Source organism: Prunus avium, chromosome 1, assembly GCF_965620075.1.
Source record: "Prunus avium chromosome 1, drPruAviu1.hap1.1, whole genome shotgun sequence".
Taxonomy (NCBI): Eukaryota; Viridiplantae; Streptophyta; class Magnoliopsida; order Rosales; family Rosaceae; genus Prunus; species Prunus avium.
Window position 1 is genome coordinate 46,376,393 of NC_142284.1, and position 20,243 is coordinate 46,396,635.

At 39.2% G+C, this 20,243-nt stretch overlaps 6 protein-coding genes across 7 annotated transcripts; 4 read left to right on the forward strand and 2 right to left on the reverse strand.

Annotated features, from left to right (window-relative positions):
• Nucleotides 1-297: 297 nt before the first annotated feature.
• Nucleotides 298-1,864, forward strand: LOC110753624 (DUF241 domain protein, putative (DUF241)). The gene has a single exon (XM_021954560.2). The coding sequence runs from the start codon at nt 548-550 to the stop codon at nt 1,310-1,312; it is 765 nt and encodes a 254-aa protein (XP_021810252.2). The 5' UTR covers nt 298-547; the 3' UTR covers nt 1,313-1,864.
• On the reverse strand, nt 1,671-3,583 carry LOC110753625 (NADH dehydrogenase ubiquinone 1 beta subcomplex subunit). Of its 2 annotated transcripts, none has more exons than XM_021954562.2 (4): nt 3,350-3,583; nt 2,517-2,562; nt 2,386-2,439; nt 1,671-1,927 (listed from the first exon to the last, which is right to left on the reverse strand). In XM_021954562.2, exons 1-3 carry the CDS (start codon nt 3,451-3,453, stop codon nt 2,386-2,388), a joined length of 204 nt encoding a protein of 67 aa, XP_021810254.1. In that variant the 5' UTR covers nt 3,454-3,583; the 3' UTR covers nt 1,671-1,927. The 2 variants fall into 2 exon arrangements, with proteins under 2 accessions (XP_021810254.1, XP_021810253.1); XM_021954561.2 differs by having other exon boundaries at nt 1,671-1,914; nt 3,350-3,579.
• A 1,601-nt stretch (nt 3,584-5,184) lies between these two features.
• Nucleotides 5,185-8,533, forward strand: LOC110753622 (peroxisomal OPC-8:0-CoA ligase 1-like). The gene is made up of 4 exons (XM_021954558.2): nt 5,185-6,555; nt 7,557-7,702; nt 7,878-7,945; nt 8,054-8,533. Exons 1-4 carry the CDS (start codon nt 5,289-5,291, stop codon nt 8,283-8,285), a joined length of 1,713 nt encoding a protein of 570 aa, XP_021810250.1. The 5' UTR covers nt 5,185-5,288; the 3' UTR covers nt 8,286-8,533.
• Nucleotides 8,534-9,872: 1,339 nt separating this feature from the next.
• On the forward strand, nt 9,873-12,777 carry LOC110753610 (lysine histidine transporter-like 8). Its single transcript, XM_021954546.2, has 4 exons — nt 9,873-10,485; nt 10,634-11,198; nt 11,902-12,033; nt 12,118-12,777. Exons 1-4 carry the CDS (start codon nt 9,926-9,928, stop codon nt 12,604-12,606), a joined length of 1,746 nt encoding a protein of 581 aa, XP_021810238.2. The 5' UTR covers nt 9,873-9,925; the 3' UTR covers nt 12,607-12,777.
• Nucleotides 12,778-14,818: 2,041 nt separating this feature from the next.
• Nucleotides 14,819-18,381, forward strand: LOC110753593 (lysine histidine transporter-like 8). Its single transcript, XM_021954527.2, has 5 exons — nt 14,819-15,245; nt 15,365-15,498; nt 16,784-17,223; nt 17,303-17,434; nt 17,662-18,381. Exons 1-5 carry the CDS (start codon nt 14,953-14,955, stop codon nt 18,142-18,144), a joined length of 1,482 nt encoding a protein of 493 aa, XP_021810219.2. The 5' UTR covers nt 14,819-14,952; the 3' UTR covers nt 18,145-18,381.
• Nucleotides 18,378-20,081, reverse strand: LOC110753592 (uncharacterized). Its single transcript, XM_021954525.2, has 2 exons — nt 19,763-20,081; nt 18,378-18,895 (listed from the first exon to the last, which is right to left on the reverse strand). Exons 1-2 carry the CDS (start codon nt 19,873-19,875, stop codon nt 18,688-18,690), a joined length of 321 nt encoding a protein of 106 aa, XP_021810217.1. The 5' UTR covers nt 19,876-20,081; the 3' UTR covers nt 18,378-18,687.
• Between the last annotated feature and the right edge of the window lie 162 nt (nt 20,082-20,243).

Genomic DNA, 20,243 nt, shown 5'->3' on the forward strand with positions numbered 1-20,243 from the left:
CATCTTGTCTGGTTTCTAACAATCAAAACCAGGCTGGCACCCTTCCCTCGTGCATGTATGATTAGCCTTACGGGTCTAATCGCCAACAACAATATCTCCTACTCCGATATCCTACTGGATATATGACAGATATATATATACTGTATACATACATTCATTTCTGGAAGGTTCCTAGAATACAAATTGGTGGCCCTTCCTTCCCTTAGGTTAGGCTTAGCTGTCCTGTTAACTAATATACACATAAAGGAAAGGGATCTCAAACTCTGTCCGTACTCATCCAAAGGATTCTTCCTAGTCCTTTCCTTTCCCTGAAGATCTCAGATCTAAGTCATAATATTATTCAGCCTAAGGCTAAAGCTGTGTCTTTCTTTTAGCTTCATCACTATGAATGTATATATATGTAGGGTTCAGACGATGTAAATGCAGAGGTATATATCGCATACTGCACGCACAAACTCTCTACGTACCTTAAGCTCAGCTACCACCTACGTACATCATCATCATCATCCTCATCTTATTAAAAGTCATCAAATTAAGAATAGCGACCATGGCAATCGCATGTCCAAACTTTGAAGCTCTGAAAGACCTGCATAACTCTGCAAATAACCTTCTCTACTCACCCATGATCCAACAAGCACTCGTCCACGACAGACAGGAGAAATGGGTTCATCAAGTCTCAGAAGCATCTCTGCGAATGTTGGATGTGTGTGGCATTTCCAAAGACGTTCTTTTAATGGTAAAAGAGCATCTCCAAGACCTTCAATACATGTTGCGCAGAGTAAGCAGCGACCAAGAAGCGGACATTGATAACAAAATGGGAGCTTACAATTGCTACAGGAAGAAGCTCAAGCAAGAGACGCTCAAGTGCTTGAATTCTTTCAAAGGGATCAAAAAGAACAAGTCGTCCATGTGTATCTGTACTTCACAACCACTGCTAGAGTCCTCCCCCATATACATGGACCACAACCTTAGGGTGGTGGTAGATGTGCTGAGACAAGTGAGGGTGACCGCCGTTTCCATCGTGGAGACTCTCTTGTCCCTAATTTCCATACCTTGGCTCGACCGGAAATCAGCTACTAATACTACCAAATCCAAATTCATCAAGGCCAAGTTCATGCGTCCACGTTGGAGTTGGCGAAACAGACAAAGAGTGTATGGCATATGCGACGCCACGGCGCTTCAAAGTGCCAGCAAAAGATTGGACGCTGTAGAGATTGCCATTCAAGATCATGAATCTGAGTTAGACTGCATGTTTAGGCGTTTGATCCACACCAGAGTTGCGCTTCTCAATATACTTACCACCACCAGCTAGCCAGCCTCCTCTCCTCCTCCTCCTAGAGTCCTAGGCCTAGCTAACCTACCTACTGCTATAAACCCAATTCTTCTCTTTTTGGTTTTGTTTTTTTTTACTTAAATATGTTAACAAATTCTTTGATTCTTTACAATAGACGTTTTTTTTCCATATTATTCACACACCGGTGAGACCGTTTTATGATATAAAACGAGTATACATTGGCTAAATATTTCACACACCACCTGATTTTCGTGTTCTATTATTATTATATATCGGTTGCAACTTCAGTGGATTTTTAATATGATGTTTTGGAACTGTTGATAACATAGTGAACTTTCAAATGAGTTGCAAAGAAAGACTGGTACAATTAAAACAATTGAAGCCAAAGCAAAATGCAACTAGTTTCAACCTCACAATGTGTTTACAGGATAGCAGCATACATACATCATAAATTTAACATTCTGAAACGTAGTTTCATGTCATCATGCTCATCACAATCTCTTTCTTCACAATCATTTTATTAAACAGAAATCAACAAACAAGTTCCACACGACATTTTCACCAGTATCCCACCGGAAAAGCCCTTTATGATTCCAACTCTTCGCTCTTCAACAGGACCCCTGCAACAATATACTAAAGATGATTTCATTTCACATTTCTTTCAACACAAATTAAATTACTTATTGAAAGTCTAATTGATAAATTAATTAATTAATAAACTGAAACACAAGCGAACAAAGATAACACAAACCTAACATAAACTGTAACCAATATGTAAATACTTAAGCCTGGTAGCTAAGGGAAACCCACAGATTTCCCATATATATAGCATCACGATCCTTGCATCTACTACATTCAAGAACCCATAACTACTAAGCCTAGTACATGTGATAGTTAGTGAACAGTGTGAAAGCACGGCTACAACATTGCCACGTTTGTAGCCAGATCTCTACTCTAAATAGGAGTTCATGAGTATGACCCCCACTCCCCAAATAATAAGTATCACATAAAGCAAATAAAATACAGTGGATATTACGAGTATATGTGCTTGTCAAGTAGTTAAAGCTGAGACAAAAAAGGATGAACAGTACCTAATGATCACCATGGGAATGATCACCATGCCCCTCCCAGGGATGTCTCCAACCCTAAAAGACATAATAAGAAAGTGAGTAATGTAAGTATATCGAATTGCAGAGAAAATTGAAACAAGAGAAGCTCTTACCAGAACTACAGGACCATCTTGCTTGGCCCTGTACAGCACCCAAAACCTGAGAAATTAAACAAAACCAGTAACCTACAAAGAATTGCAATATTATTGCGGAGAAGATAGAAAACAGAGAAAGTGCGAGGCGGAAACATAAACTGACATGCAATATTTATCCTTTTAGTTGCAACACAGAGAACCAAAATTCAAAAGGAAGAAAGAAAAACTATAACTTAGTGGTAGACTTAGATGAACCGATTAATGATTCATTACTGGAATATTTGTATGCATGAATCACCTAAAGAAAACCTCAATCCCCTACTTCAACTTTATCCCATATTGCACGATTCCAATTACTGGTGTCCTCTATGCTAAAAATCAAGCACCGAAGCCACTAGAAGTCCGCCTAGAATATAAGCTAACCCACAAGGGAAATACAGAAAGTAATGTTTGATACTATGGTTCCATTTCCATACAAACTACTCATCAACCAAATGTTACTCACAACAAGAAATCCTATGAGTCAATTTCAGCTCCCAAGCCACCCAAATTCAACAGCCAGATAACCCAATTTCAATCCCAAATGTTTAAGTGAATTCTCATTTCTTCCCGTTAGCATTTCTCCATGTCTAAGTTGCCCAAAAAAAAACGATGCTTTAAGATAAACAACAAGGCACGCAGAGCGGATATGACAAGGTGCATTGAATTGAATGAAATTTGATCAATATCTGAATTGAACAAATTCAAAATCAGTGAAATATATGTGTAAGATGTAAAACGGAGTCAAGAAGTGAAGAAGAGTTGTGAGAAAGATGAAGAAAGAGTATGGAGACAGAGAGCTGAGGGATTACCACATCATAGCGCACATGCCTTTGCCGGTGAGCGTGTGCCATCGCTTAGGCTGATGCACCGTGAAGCCCTTGTACGTGGTGCCCTCTCCATGTCCTCCCCCCATTTCCTAGATCACTCCTCTCTCTCTCTCTCTCTCTCTCTGTGCGCAAGGAGAAGCCCTAGACTCTCAAATCTCAAATCTCAATTCAGAAAATGCTCCGCACCTGACAACCCACCTGTCAAACTGACCTGAGCTGACCCAGTTTTGGTTCTAACTTCTAATGAGTCGACAAAGTTATGGGCTTCGCTTCACCAATGTTGCTCCAAACCCAAATTCATGATAAACCCCGGCTTACTGAACCGGAGCCCAAGAAGAGGCCCATTTCGAAAAGCGAGTTTTTGTTTTGCCATGGCCACCCAGAACTGAAAAGTCATAATTGGCTCGATCAGCTACCAGTATACATACTAAATACAGAATTGTGATCTCTTTCCAAAAAGAAAAATACACAACTGAATGAATGAATGATGTGACCACATACATTTCATTACGCATTGGTTTTTGGGTAGTAGAAGAAAGAGAAAGAGACTTTTTCAAACTACATATCATACAATAATTTATTTTAATATGCGTGGTACATGCCGCATGCGTAAGGGCGGAATCAGGAATTTTTCAACGGGTGGGCTAGCTAAAGTTATTAGCTTAAAATTTAATAATTATTTTTTTTGGTACTTACAATTTCTATAGTCTTTCTAGAAATAAAAGTAAACATTAAATCATATAACCATACTAGTGCATAGCTCCATAGACTAATTTTTAATAAATTTTAACATAAACCAAATAGGGTTTAACACCATAGTGAATTGAACATCTAAGGCTTTTTACCTAGATTGACCTTAGGTTCCTTCATGCATTCATATCATACATGAAAAATTGTTTTATGTAAAAATATTGACTAAGTATGAAAAATGAATTTTCGGAATAATCATTTTCTCAATATAATTTTTGGCGGCTTTTATTACTCACATATCAAATAAGAAAACTTGATTTTATGGGATTTTAGTATGAAGTATATATTGACTTAATGAGCCATCATTTTTAGCCTAAATCGTATTTTGCACTAAAATCGATTTTTCATAATTTGATTTGGTTGGAATTTGATTTTCTAGTATTTTTATTTGAATCCAAATGGGGGGTACTTCCTTATTTACATTGTAAACTTAAGTAAATTGAGTAATATAAAAATAAATAAAAGTAAAATGACAAAGACATTTACTTAAATGTTGAAAATGGAAATAAGGTAATATGTACACTGCCACTGACTAGGCTAATATTGAAAATAAGTTAAATATATAGGTTTTATATTTTTTTTCTTAACAAATTACACTGGGCTACAGCCCACTGTAGCCCTTGGTGTGGTTCCGCCCTTGCGCATGCGCATATAAAACAGATTGAAAAGAAAAAAAAAAATCCTCCCCTAATTCATATAAAAATCATGCACAGTGAAGCATGTTTTGCGTTGGTGTACAATTTATGATTTTCTATATAAATTTATATCGGTGACAGTTGGTAATTAAGTGTCATATGTAAGTGCTCGAGATTGTAGATCTGCACTAACCCTGATAGTGAAAATAGGCAATGCCCTAAACTTTAATTCATTAAAAAAAAAAAAATTAAATAAAGAGAAAAAAAATCCTTGGCAAACCATAAAAATGTTTGGGTCATACAAGTATTTGAACATGTGTGTCCCATGCACAATAAAAGAAGACGAGAAAAAACGTGTGTCCAATGACCAAACTAAAAGGTGAGCGGTCAAAGGTCAAATACTCAATTTGTAGTAGTTATAAAAGGCGTCTCGCATTTTGAAACGTTTGGATTGGACCAACAAACAAAATAAATTTTGGAAAGAAAGTCGAAAGGCAACTCTTCTCTAATCTAATCCTAAATCGCAAATTGTAGTGATGACGACGACGGCGGTGATGGGCTCTGCAAAGGTGGATGGCAGAAGCGGATTCTGCAATTCCAGCTCGACATTCTACAGCAAGCGCAAGCCCATACCACTCCCTCACAACGATTCTTTGGACATCACCACTTTCATTTCGTCTCAGGCCCACCGTGGCACCGTCGCCTTCATCGACGGCTCCACCGGCCGCCAACTCACCTACGCTCAACTCTGGCGTGCCGTGCGTTCAGTTGCCTCCTCTCTCTCCGACATGGGCATTCGAAAGGGCCACGTCATACTGCTGCTGTCCCCAAACTCCATCTTCTTCCCGGTGGTGTGCCTGGCCGTGATGTCGCTGGGTGCGATTATAACAACCACCAACCCCCTCAACACCACTGGCGAAATTGCCAAGCAAATCGCCGATTCCAAACCGGTGCTGGCCTTCACAACCCGTCAACTCATCTCCAAACTTGGCGGTTCAACTACTGATCTGTCCATCGTGCTCATTGATGACGACGAAATTAAAGCTCCTAATCATGGAACTGGAAATGGAAAAATTGTGTCGACCTTGGGACAGATGATGGTGAGGAAGGAAAGGCATGGGAGTAGCAACGGTGGATTGACTTTGAAGGAAGAAATCAATCAGGATGACATAGCGACTCTGCTCTACTCGTCGGGGACTACGGGTGCCAGTAAAGGCGTGGTGTCGTCGCACAAGAATCTGATAGCGATGGTGCGGGTCGTTCTCAGCCGCTTCAATCTGGACGATGGGGAGGATACGTTCCTGTGCACGGTTCCCATGTTCCACATCTACGGCTTAGCAGTGTTCGCCACGGGTCTACTGGCCTCGGGATCAACGATCGTGGTTCTCTCCAAGTTCGAGATGCATGATATGCTGTGGGCCATCCAGAAGCACCGTGTCACTTACCTTCCGCTTGTTCCTCCCATACTGGTTGCGCTCATCAACGCTGCAGATCAGATCAAGGCCAAGTACGATCTGAGTTCCCTGCGTAGGGTTCTGTCTGGTGGGGCCCCACTCAGCAAGGAAGTGATTGAGGGATTCGTGGAGAAATATCCGACCGTCAACATTCTTCAGGGGTACGGATTGACGGAATCGACGGGCGTGGGAGCGTCGACGGACAACCTGGAGGAGAGTCGAAGGTATGGTACGGCGGGGCTGTTGTCGGCGAGCATGGAGGCGAAGATTGTGGACCCGGACAGCGGTAAGGCACTAGCAGTGAATCAGACGGGTGAGCTCTGGTTGAAGGGTCCCACCATCATGAAAGGTACAAGGCTAGCTACCACGGGCACTCATTATTTGCTCTATTATTTTATTTATGAATTGATCGGTAATGTCACTAAGATATATTTGAGGTATCTAATATTAATATTACCCAAAAAAAAGTATCTAATATTAATTATTATTATAGAAGCACGAGACAGATAGAGAGATTATTGCAATTAAATTACAGTACTGGATGATATAATTACGTATCTCTCTTAGACAATAATCCAATGAAAAGTTGTTTCGCTCGCATTGTGCTATGGACAATGTTGGCTCCTGATAGATCAGGAGTCATTCCTCCTCAATACAAGTTGTGGTCTTCTTAAAAAATGACACATATTTCTTTTTTATTTTTGTTTTATTTTGATTTTTTTGTTTCACTGACTCTCCCTCTCTCTCTTCTCACTCACTCTCCTCTCCTCTCCCCCAGCTCTCTCTTCTCTCATCTCCCCATCTCTGTCTCTTCCCATGTTTCTATTTGTTTTCCTCTCTTTTTTTGGTTTCATTGACTCTCCCGCTCTCTCCTCACCCACTCTCCTCTCCTTCCCCAGCTCTCTCTTCTCCATCATCATCACCCAAACACTATGTATTGATTTTTCTCCTCTTTAATTTTTAATTTTATTGAGTTATTTATTGGGGAGTTTTGAAAATTTTGGGAATGGTGGAAGAAAGACATGGAGAGATGGAGAGAAGAGAGAAGAAAAAAACATATGTCATTTTGTAAGAAACCACATCTTGTATTGAGGAGGAATGGCTCCATATATCATGAGCCAAGCATTGTCCTTGTGCTATTGGTCGACGTAGTGTTGTTGTATGAAAGTCTCTCTCTTAATCTAGAGTGAATTGAAATTATTATATTTGCGGTTGGTGTTGGTTGAGTTTCATATATTATTCATCTCCATTTTTATTTCGTAATAAATGTATGTTCGTTTTGATGACGGATTTTATTTACCATGGAGTGGTAATGTATAATATTGCATGGGTGGGTTGGTACAAATGCAGAGTATTTCGGTAACGCAGAAGCCACTGCAGCGACCCTTGATGCACAAGGATGGTTAAGAACTGGAGACATGTGTTACATCGATGAGGATGGATTCATTTTTGTGGTTGATAGGTTGAAGGAGCTCATTAAGTACAAGGGATATCAGGTAGTTTTCATTATATATATATATATATGCATGCATATGGGATACACTCGTTTTCCAAATAGCTGTAGTTTTTTGTTTGTAAGGTAAGAAATATTTAGGAGATGTTTGTTTATCGATCGCATGCGGCATACCTAATCTGATTTGATGAATATTATTAATTGTGTGGATGGTTTAGGTCCCCCCTGCGGAACTAGAAGCTTTATTACTAACGCACCCTCAAATTGCTGATGCTGCTGTTATACCGTAAGTCTTTCTCCATATTTTATTACGGCAACAAAGCAAGTGTCGAACATCTCCTATTTATCCTTTGCGTACTCAATCTGTTTGGATATTTGTAAATGTTGTTGGCAGATTTCCTGATGATAAAGTTGGACAGTATCCGATGGCATATGTGGTAAGGAAAGCCGGAAGCAATTTGTCGGAGAAGGATGTCATGGAATTTGTCGAGAAACAGGTGGCGCCGTACAAGAAAATCAGGAGGGTGGCATTCATAGCTTCCGTACCTAAGAATCCATCTGGAAAGATTCTTAGGAAGGATCTTATTCAGCTTGCAACTTCTTCTTCTTCTTCTTCTAAACTTTGACTGCTGCAAATTAAGTTGGAGCTAGCTTTCGCATGCGACAGGCAGTGGAGGGATCCTGGAAATAACATGGGATTCTCTCTGTGCATCCCAGCCAGAGCCATTTTCAATAATTCCTAGATATGTTATGTTATGTCATGTCATGTAATCTTTGCATTCTTTCCTAAGATATGATATATCCATGTCCAATCAGCACATTTATGTGGTTTTGTTGGAACGTGAAAAATCCTGAGCACCTTCTTCTTCTTCAAGCCCTTAACCTTAGCGCGCTGTGCAAGGCAAGCACACAGTGCATATGCATGTATGAGTTGTTTGGTATTGAAATTGAATGAAGACCAAGTGGGCTGGCTTATCCTTGCAAGGCAGTCAAATCTGCTGCCTGGCCTCTGGGCTTATTCTTTAAAAATCTATTGAATTGAAACCAACCAAGTGGCCCAATTGTAACCAAGACAAAATGACCCTGTTTAAAAGTCGCGCCGTGCTTTACTTGTTCACTCGGTTATCGCGTGCGCCGTCGTCTCTAAACCTAGCTAATCCAGCAGATTTTATATACAAAAGTTTTCAGGTTTCTTGAAACTAATCCAGCAGAGGCAGAGCCGCAGAGCAGGTATTATTACTGATGCTCTAATGATTACAAAGCTTTCGGGCAGAAGTGGATGGATGCTTCTAATCAAATAATTAACAATTTGGATGGATGCTTCTAATTAGTTATAGAAATATAAGCTACTAGAAGGCGTGTATAACGCGCTTGTTTAACAATCCTGCAATTGAATTTCCTGAGATTGACTTATGGCTGCTGAAATTATAAATGTTATTGCCCCACTGATTTCAAACGCATTTTTCTAATCCCACAAATGTGGAATCACATGGAACTATTGCCCCCGGTTTTTCAAACATTCTGGAAAGATGGCGTTGTCAGACCGTCGTGGCAAAGAGCTAGCTTATCAAGCAAAACATATATATTTATATACACAAATTGCAAACTGATGTTATAGTTGGCTTATTGGACATTACCAATGCATTGATAGTAGTTCACTAACTGTCAGATTATCTAAAACTAAAAACATCAGAAGGGAGTTGAATTGACTGAATCCGGTCTCCTAAAAGACACCGTTAAGAGGCTAATAATTCAATTGAATTAATGATTAACTGATTCATTTGAGACTTTACTTGTCTAGCATATGAAAACTTATTAGTCAATTCAAGCACAGAAACGACCTTCCCCACTTTAAGGCTGATCAAGAAATAAAATATATAATGGTATGGATGTCCTTCTTCTTTTTCTTACATATTTATTTATGATTCGTTGTAGAAACAAACTGATGGGAGAAGATATATATATATATCATTAAATTGTTGAACGACATGTGAGGACCCTACCCTTTGAGGAAATTTAGAGCTTGTGCGTTTTGATTCCCTGAGTGCCGGTCAACAAAAGTTGTCGACCCACAACTATAGTAATTGATGCATGTCAGTTTCACCACTCACCACACAAGTTATGCCAGAAAAAAGACTCATAACTGAGTCATTCTATACTCTATATATAGAAAGCTAATTAGCAATGGCCATTTTGTGATCAAGTGTTTCTGGGGGGGGGGAAATATAAAAAACGGTGAGAGGTGCATGAGAGCAAATATATATACATGGGAGATCAGAATCAAAACCGGAGAGAGATGGGTGATGAGTTAACAACAGTGGAAGACAATATTTCCATTTCTAGTATCGAGCCTAATGATGACCCTAGGATCATCATCACGATGAGTGCCACCCAAGTAGATGATGACGATCAAATATTGGATGCAGGTGATCATCATGATCATGGTCATGTGATTGATGATGATGCGGTGTCCGCATGCGCACCTCCCATGGAGTCATCATCACCGGAGGGCACTAGTACTAGTACAACTTCACCATCTATGTCAAGGAAGCCCCTTCTACTCTCTATTGTACCTACAAATAATATCAATAGAGCAGCAGCTACCCCAAAGTCTCACACTCCCAATTTCTTCACACCATTGGGTAGCCCAATTAGAAGGGCCATCCAACTCACCAAGTTTGACCCTCGTAGTCAGGATCACGACGCTTGGCTCCCCATCACCGAGTCAAGGAATGGCAATGCCTACTATGCTGCCTTCCATACCCTTTGCTCTGGTATTGGAATTCCAGCCCTTGTGCTTCCTGTCTCCTTCACCATTCTTGGATGGTACGTCATCTTAATTATATACATATACATATTTATTAATATTACTTAGTACGTAACATACCCTTTCCCTTGTTGTGTTGTGTCTTGTGTGTATATATAAATTATAATATAATATATGCGTGCAATTTGCAATTTGCGGTATTTGCAGGACATGGGGGGTGATAAGCTTGACACTGGCGTTCATATGGCAGCTTTACACCCTGTGGCTTCTGGTGAAGCTCCATGAATCCACCAAAACTGGGATGCGTTACAGCAGATATCTCCAGCTCTTCAGTGCTACCTTCGGTGACAAAATGGCTAAGATCTTCGCCGTCTTCCCCATCTATTACCTTTCTGGGGGAACCTGTTGTGCCTTGATTATAGTGGGCGGCTCCAGCATGAAGCTCTTCTACGAGATTGTGTGCGGCCACGACTGCACTTCCAAGCCTCTCACCGCCGTCGAGTGGTATTTGGTCTTTACCTGCGCTGCCGTGCTTCTGTCTCAGCTCCCCAACTTGAACTCCATTGCCGGTGTCTCTCTAGTTGGTGCCATCACCGCCATTGGCTATTGCACTATCATGTGGCTCGTCGCCGTCACTGAGGGAAGGCTTGACGGCGTCTCTTATGATCCCATAAGAGAAAACACCAACACCGCTATGGTTTTCAGCGTTCTCAATGCGCTTGGCATTATTTCCTTTGCTTTCAAAGGCCATAATCTTACCCTAGAAATTCAGGTAAGTAGTTCTTTATGTTATTTGGGCTTGGCCCGCTTGTTCTAGGTACCATTGCAACGTTGGCGAGATTCTATAGTGAGGGTGCCATATGGACCAAGTGAAATTACTATTCAAATGAATCTTATAGCTAATTTGAAAGTTTACATCTATAGTCCGTATATGGCACCCTCACCATAAAATGACTCTGCAACATTGACTCTTTACTATTATCAAGTCAAGTGGCCCAGAAACCTGCCCTACCTGCTTCTAAATTAATTTTAGACACAACAAATTTAGGGCCTGTTTGGTATCCTACTTGAATCCAATTTTATAAACTCAAAAACAGATTTGCTCCAAAAAGTTGTTTGATAGGCCAATTTTTAAAAACCAAACCCAAAAAAAATTCAAAAAAAGTGAGGTGTTTTTTTTCCCCTCTCTCTCTCTCTCTCTCTCTTGCGCACCACCAAAATTGATTGGGTTTATGCTTCACATCTTTTTCCTTTTCTTTTGTTAATTTCAATTTGGGGATTAGGGTTTATGATTTTCTGATTTTAATTTCAATTTTTTTTAGATCTTAAAAATAGTTTGAAGTTCAATACCAAACAAGGTTTTAGATCTTAAAATCACTATTTGAAAACTCGTGTTTTTAAAAAGAATAGTAATTTTTTCAGTTTACTTTTTTGAGTAGGATACCAAACATGGCCTTAATAATCTTAATATGCAGGCAACCATGCCTTCAAGTGAGAAAAAGCCATCGCACGTGCCAATGTGGAGAGGGGTAAAGGTTGCATATCTAGTGATCGCAATGTGCTTGTTTCCTCTAGCAATTGGAGGATACTGGGCATACGGACACAAGGTGCATGCCTAATTGATTTATTATATATGTGATATGTGTTTGTGTTAATTAATTACTCATGTTTGCAAGTGTGTTTGGAAATAGATTCCACCGAATGGGGGAATGATGACTGCAATATATGAATACCACGGACGTGACACTTCCCAATGGGTTCTTGGATTGACCAGCTTATTCATTGTAATGAATGCGGTGAGCTCCTTCCAGATATTTGGGATGCCCATGTTTGATGACATGGAGTCCAAATACATCAAACGCATGCGTAAACCGTGCCCCTGGTGGATCAGGTCGATTTCAAGAGCCATGTTTGGATACGGGTGCTTTTTTATAGCAGTGGCAATTCCATTCCTAGGTAGCTTTGCGGGTCTGATCGGAGGGATCTCCATTCCGATTACCTTCGCTTATCCTTGCTTTCTGTGGTTGAAGGTGAAGAAGCCCAAGAAATACAGCTTTATGTGGTTCCTCAATTGGGGGCTAGGCCTTTTGGGCACCGTTCTCTCTATTATACTCATAGCTGCTGGCATTTATGTTGTCATTGACACTGGAATTCAAGTCAGCTTTTTTAAGCCCCAATAGTTCTTCTATTCTAGCTACTTCATCCCTTCATCCCATCCTGCATTCACTTCCTTAATCAGCAGGATGATTATTTCTTTTTCATTTGTTGCCTTCCCCTTGATAGACTTACGTGTATGTTTTCGTAAGTACACTTCAATAAATCCTTTTTCTAATATTATTATTTTGAGTTTCCCTATTCAAGTAAATTCCTGTAAGTTCAGATCACTTCTGGCCTGCTATATGATTGTATATATATATATCCTTTATTATAATTGTAACATTATCAACATACATAAGAACAACTTTTTTAAGGAAAAAGGACAGCCACCAACACCAACTAACAGAAAAGTAGAAGAAAATAATCAGACAAAAGCAATTTGGAATAAGATTCAGTCATAAAGCGAGAGAGAGAGAGAGAGAGAGAGAGAGAGAAGCCACCAGGAAAGCGCGCTGCAATGGCCACATGAAGGAGAAATTATATACGTACGTGTAGCATTATTGAAGAGCATCCTACCCATCAGCCAATGAATATGCAAGACACTCTCCACAAGTCACGGCAGTCTGTAGCCATATTCAAGTGTGATTGCTTCATTATCTCAATCAATCCCTATAATTTTATGTTTTACCATTTGTAAAATTTATTCTGTTTATATTTATGTGCAAAGTCAACTGTATAAGCATATAAAAGAAATCCAATACAACCAGAATATACTTACCGTGGGGTATTCTTCCTATTATATTTCTTATCCTTCTCTAAACTCTAGTCATATTTCTACAATTATAAGGTTGCAAAGCTGATGATGTAAGCCACCAAAACCTACTTATAGCATATCATCTCTAATGTCTCACAATATAATTAGTTACTTTAGTTTAGCACAACAACTACGCGTGAACAGGCCCCTAATTAAGATTATCCATTACCCTCATGATTACAAACAGGCAGATTTGTTTATGTTGATGAAACTTCTCTTTTTCACCATCGTACCCGCGCGCAAGGATATACTAGTGAGGTGTACGTGTATTCCCACAAGCGTATACCCTGCAAATGCTGCAAGATTTGTAATCATTTAAGGACAAATATATTAGAACTGATCAATTAATATACAAGTAAGTTTAAGTTATTAAGTTAATTTATGATGTATTTATTAATCATGAATTGAATTTCACCTATGGAGGATTCATGGGTTTACTTCACATCAAGGAATTGAAAAGTATGTGGGGCCAACACAAAATTAGGAATTGAATTCCTGATTTTAAAGGAATTTCAATTCTCGGGTGGGAGGTGGTATTCTAATTTATGGATAACTAACTCATTAGGAATTCATTTTTTTTACTCATTATATCCTCACACAATTTTTAAATTTTCAAATTTATCATTTACTTTAACCTAATAATGAGAACATTTTAGTAATTAGTACCACTCATACTCAAATTCCATATGATTTAGTAAACAACTTCAATAGAAATCCGGAATCTAACTCCTCCTCAATTTAATTCATCCTCAATTCAATTCCTCTAATTTAATTATATATTAATAAACATGCAATTAGTGATGAGACTGAGCTTTCCATGGCAATGGCATGGACCAGGCAGGCAGGGTGGCAAATGCAATGGCCTTAATTATTAGTTGAATAAAATGTGGTTGAAAGTCCCTCCTCCCAATCCCAAACGGACAAGCCCGAAAAAGAAAAAGTGCCCAATAACACTTAGACGACTGGTAATGGGCAGTGACATCTCATCATCTTTATAGAAAATAAATGCATAACACGTACAGCAGGAGCAGCCAAACGTGGCTCAGTCAAAAGCAGCTTTCTACTTTCAATACGATTAGCTAAGGGCTGATCACATTCACAAGCTTCCTCCCACATTCAACTCCATTAAATTATTATTATTATTATTTTTGGACGAATCATTAAATTATTAATTCACCTACTCACCACCATCCAGCCATACATCGATCAATCCATATGAATCATTGTTCGCCTCTCATGGATAGGGTTATAGTGTTATTTTAGGCCAATAACACAATAAAATGCAGGATAATTTTTTCACATATCACTGTGTTATAGTGTTATTCCTATTACATATAAGTTTTTTTTCCAAGCAGCCAGGCCAGGATCCCTTTCCTCGACCAACCCTCCTAAAAAGATAGCTAAAAACCAAACAAGAAGAAAAAGCAAAAACCCCCACATTTCAAAGCCATCTAACTTAATTTTGTCGCTTTATCACTTCTCTCTACATATTCAACAAAAATTTTGGTCTTCTTCAGAAACCCTCCTCAACTCTCAACAAATTCATCAGTTTGAGAGAGAGAGAGAGAGAGAGAGAGAGAGAGAGAGAGAGAGAGGGATTGATTTGGGCGATGCGATGGGAGAGGTGGAGGAAGTAACGGTGAGCCCAAAAACCCCTGCAAAGAGCCCACTCGGTTCTCGTTTTATGGCGACTCCTCTAGCCAGCCCCAGGATGAAGAAGGCCATTGCAAGCATGAGAGGCTACTTAGAAGAAGTTGGTCACTTGACAAAACTTGATCCTCAGGACGCCTGGCTTCCCATCACCGAGTCCAGAAATGGTAATGCCTTTTACTCCGCTTTTCACACGCTCAGTTCGGGCATCGGAATTCCATCCCTCCTTCTTCCCCTCTCTTTCACCGGTCTTGGTTGGTAAGTACTTTCTTAATTCCTCCTTTACGTTACTTACATATATTAGGGTACCTCGATATGGCAACTTCACTGACGTGAAAACTACATCTTTTTTTCTGATGATGATATATCTAATGCAGGGCATGGGGAATTATATGTCTCTCACTGGCTTTCATGTGGCAGCTCTATACTCTGTGGTTACTCATACAGCTGCATGAATCTGAGTCTGGAACGCGACACAGCAGATACCTTCGCCTTTCCATGGCTGCTTTTGGTAATTCTATGCGGTCATTCACTCACTCACTGCTAATCTACGACCAATTATTATTAAACTTTGCAACGTCTTCACAGAGTCCCCACTTTCCAAATTAATAATAATTAAACAATAGTGAAGATTATTAATACTAAGGAAAAATCAATATGCGGTTTTTAGGGTTCGCCTGAGTCGCCACCTCAACAAGTAACAATATAAAATGTATACGGTTTCGTGATAATTAGAATGATATTATTGGCTTTGAAGAATTATAACTATATACAATCTTTGGTTAATTATCCATCACTTTTAACTTTATTATTAGTTCCCTAATCGCTAGATAATGATTAAGCAAGTGACCGATGATGCATGCTACTAGCCCAGATGGATATGAGGCAAGAAATCTCAATCATTCAAAAAATCAAACAAATTGAAAATCATTAAGGCATCTAATTGAGACCTACAAAATTAATGAATACGTTGCTTTAAGTACTTAAATTTCAATAATTTAATTGAACTGTAAAATAATATCGGCTTTAAGTGATTTTTTATAGAGTTTATATTTGAATTAAATACAATTCGGAATGGACTCTACAAAAAAATATCTCAAATAAAGCTTATTTGATAAATGCTTCAACGGAAACTCTATAATATATATGACGTAACACTTGCATGAATTGAATTGCATATGGTAATCAAAATTAAGTCTGTGTAATATTGACCGGCTGTGGACCCTCTTTTGAATCTATGATATTATGGGCCCGTTCAGTAACGTTTTAAGAGGTTGTTTTCATTTTCAGAGAACAAAAATGAGGCAAAAACACGTTCGGTGGCCCAAAAACAAAAAACACTGAGAATGTTTTCATAAAATGAAAACAAGTTCATGTGTACTTGCAGAAAACAGAAAAAAGTTGTTTTCATTCTCGTGGAAAACGTTTTCATAAAAATAACTCACATATTATTATTTCAAATTGTACTACCAGACACGTTTTCATTATTTTTATTTTTTGAAGATGTTTTCTAATTAATCTACCAGACACATTTTCATTTCCTGAAAATACAAATTCGTTTTCTAGTTTTCATTCTCTGAAAATATTCTCAGAAAATACTCTCCGAAAACGTTACCAGACGGGCCCTAAATAATCTTGGTTAGTGAGAAAGTAGGTTGGCGTTTTTAGACTAAAAAAACAAGGAAAATAAAAAGTATTCAAATTTTTTTTTCCTTTTAGCAACATACAGCTAGCCTATTTAATTTTGAAAACTAATCAAGTGCATGCATGTGTGTGTATATATGTGTACATTACAGGTGAGAAACTGGGGAAATTTCTTGCGCTGTTTCCAATCATGTACCTCTCAGGCGGCACGTGCGTAACCCTGATCATGATCGGCGGTGGGACCATGAAAATATTTTATGAAATCGTGTGCGGTGATATCGGCGTTGTGAATCCACTGTCGACGACAGAGTGGTACTTGGTGTTCACCGGCTCAGCCATCCTTGTTGCTCAGCTTCCTAACCTCAACTCCATCGCTGGAATTTCCCTCATTGGGGCTCTCACCGCCGTGAGCTACTGCACGCTCATCTGGGTGGTTTCCATAACCAAACATAGGCCACTGCCTGCTGTTTCCTATCAGCCGCCGGAACCAAAACCTGATGCTGCAGCAGCAGCCACCGTTTTCAATGTTCTAAATGCGCTTGGGATAATTACCTTCGCTTTCAGAGGCCACAATCTTGTGCTCGAAATACAGGTATCATTGAATTTAAGATACAAACAATAGAAGTACTTATATCTATATTTATTATTATCGTTCGTTGACATGCATGCAGGGAACCATGCCTTCGAGCACCAAGAGCCCCTCGCGTTTGCCAATGTGGAATGGGGTGAAGTTCGCATATCTCATCATCGCACTGTGTTTGTTTCCCCTAGCAATTGCCGGCTACTGGGCTTATGGAAATTCGGTAAGAAACAACACAAACCCTTTTGGTTTCTCGGTCCAACATAATCTTTTCTTGACCCGGATTGATTATTTGGATAAATCGAGGTCACTAGGACAAATTAATAACGATTAATTTTATAGATGTAACAGTCGGGTTCTTTTTTTTTTGCAAAATTAAAAACATAAATATAAATGCGATTTATAAATCCTGCTTCCCCAACTAACTAACGTATCGTAACTGTATGGCAGATACCTTCAAATGGAGGGATGCTAAATGCTTTGTACAAATTCCACAGTCAGGACACATCAAGGTTTGTCCTGGGATTGACAAGCATGCTCGTTGTGGTGAACAGCCTAAGCTCGTTTCAAATATATGCAATGCCAGTCTTTGACAATCTGGAACTCAGATTTACTAGCTGCATGAACAAACCTTGTCCATGGTGGCTCCGCTCTGGCTTTAGGATCTTTTTCGGCTGCTTTGCCTTTTTTATAGCGGTCGCACTACCATTCTTGCCCAGCTTGGCAGGATTGCTTGGAGGAATTGCCGTACCAATCACCTTGGTATATCCATGCTTCATGTGGATATTGATCAAGAAACCTTGTAAATACAGCGCAATCTTTCACTGGCTACTCGGATCCTTGGGGATTGTCCTTAGCATTTCAATTGTCACTGGAGCAATTTGGAATATAGTGACCATAGGAATACAAGTCCACTTCTTCAAGCCTGAATAAGCAACTGCAGCAACAAGGGCACCACAAAGTCTAGAAATGATATGCTTATCAACCAAATTCTATCAATCGGACCTCCTTCACTTGGTCCTGGTGATATTACCATTACCTTGTAAAGAAACAGACCCAACGCTGAATTTAGAGAAGGAAAGCAACAACTTCAACAACTGTTTGGATATCTAAAATAATTGTACTTCATGCTGCATATCCACGCAGCAATAAAAACACTTTAAGCATGCATCTGAATGCCGCAACACTTTGTTTCTCAAGTCATTGTATTGTTTATAAGTAAAACAAACATCATCAATCATCAATGCCTCAGTAGTACTAGCCCCCCACTCACTAAATCTTCCTATCTCGATCAATGAACTTGCTGCCACTCGGATCAGCATCTTACAGAGTAATCACATCCGCTTTTTACTAATATTTCGAAGGTGTGATTACACATTCCAATAACAAAAAAGAGGATAAAGACCAAATGCAATTGGCCAATAATTTTCAAGATTTACACCATAAGGTTGGGTAGTATGTGACCTTCGTCTAGTATTACATAGATAAGGGAAGAAGCATCCTTCGTTTCTTTTTCCTCGCCAGTCTCACTTGCTTGGTAATTTTTATGCACAAAAGCAATAGCATTGCTATGCATAGTAAGATAAAAGCAAGTCGCACATGCCTAAAATATAAAGAAACAGCTGAAAAAACCAAGAAAGCTAGGATTACCAGTTCCCATATTACAAAGAGCACAACATCCACCCTGCATCCACAAGTTGGGGAGAAAATGGAATATTATCATCAACAATAGTATACCAAAAGGATCAAAAACAAGCACAAATGAGATAACTCAACCACAAAACTTCCACATGGTTAGCAATGGTATACGTGGATAAAAAAGATACCTCAACCCCAGTTCAAACCAAGCTCATTAAGTACAAAAGGCAAGAGTATGATCAAAGACAACATTTGTGCTCAAATGCAATCACTATCCAAGATAACCCTTTTCCTATTTGTTGGAACTTCGTTTAGGGAATGCAGACAACAATTTGGGAAACTTTCCTCCCTAAAATGAACCAATCATCTGGATTTATGTGCATCTAAAGAGGCTCCTGAATCCTGATGGCAGACAGCCACTCCCAAGTTTGAAAAACAGGCAGGCACTATACCAACAGAAACTTTTGATCCTCATTATGTTTTCCACTTCTATTTCAACTACCGTGATTCTATCACTTATTTTCTACCATTAGCATATTAGGAAAATAGATAACATAGCTTCTTCCAGACAATAATTATTTACCACAAAGCAAAATTTCACATAATTCCCAGGTGATTTGTTTTTTTTCTTAAGAAAAAGGAAAGAAATGAAAAAATTATAGACCTAGAGCTATCAAATTATCCGAGCTTCAACGACAGGGATTTAGGTATCGAAGCTAAAGTTTCGCCTATAAAAGCTTAGCAATAATCAAAGCCAAAATAGATCAAAATCTGATCTAGCTCAAATTGGATAAAAAAATTTAATGGAACGATAGGTTTCGAATCAAATTGTTAAGAATATAGATCCCACAATCAGACAGCAAAGAAAATAAAAAATCAAAGGTTAAAGGAGAAACGGAAGGGGTGGGCAAACCTTGATAAAGTATGATTAGAGGTAGAGGAGAAGAAGGAGACGGAGGCCCAGTCATGCTTCGATCGAATCTGATACTCTCTCAACTGCTCTGCCAGATTCGATCGCGTTATCATCTCTCTCAACTCAAGGTCAAGCCTGCAGCCCCTTCGCTTTCCTTCTATCTATTTATTTTTATCTCTACAGCAGCTCCCAGGTCCCTCCTCTTCAACAATGGATTTCAACGACGAACAACGAGTATTCGCTGGGCTTCGTTGCGTCTCCCCCGTCCCGTGGACCTCCCCTCTCACTATAACTTTCCTTTTCCTTTCGTTTTTGTTCCCTTTTTAAATTCTCAATTAATTTAAATATTTTTAAATTAAATTTAGGACGGCTTGGGTGGCTGGGCTGGCTCTTCATCCGGCCCAACTTTATTGCGTTTGGTTAGAGATGGGCCTTTCTAACTTACTTTGAAATTCGAAAAGCCCTAGACATAGAAATTAGA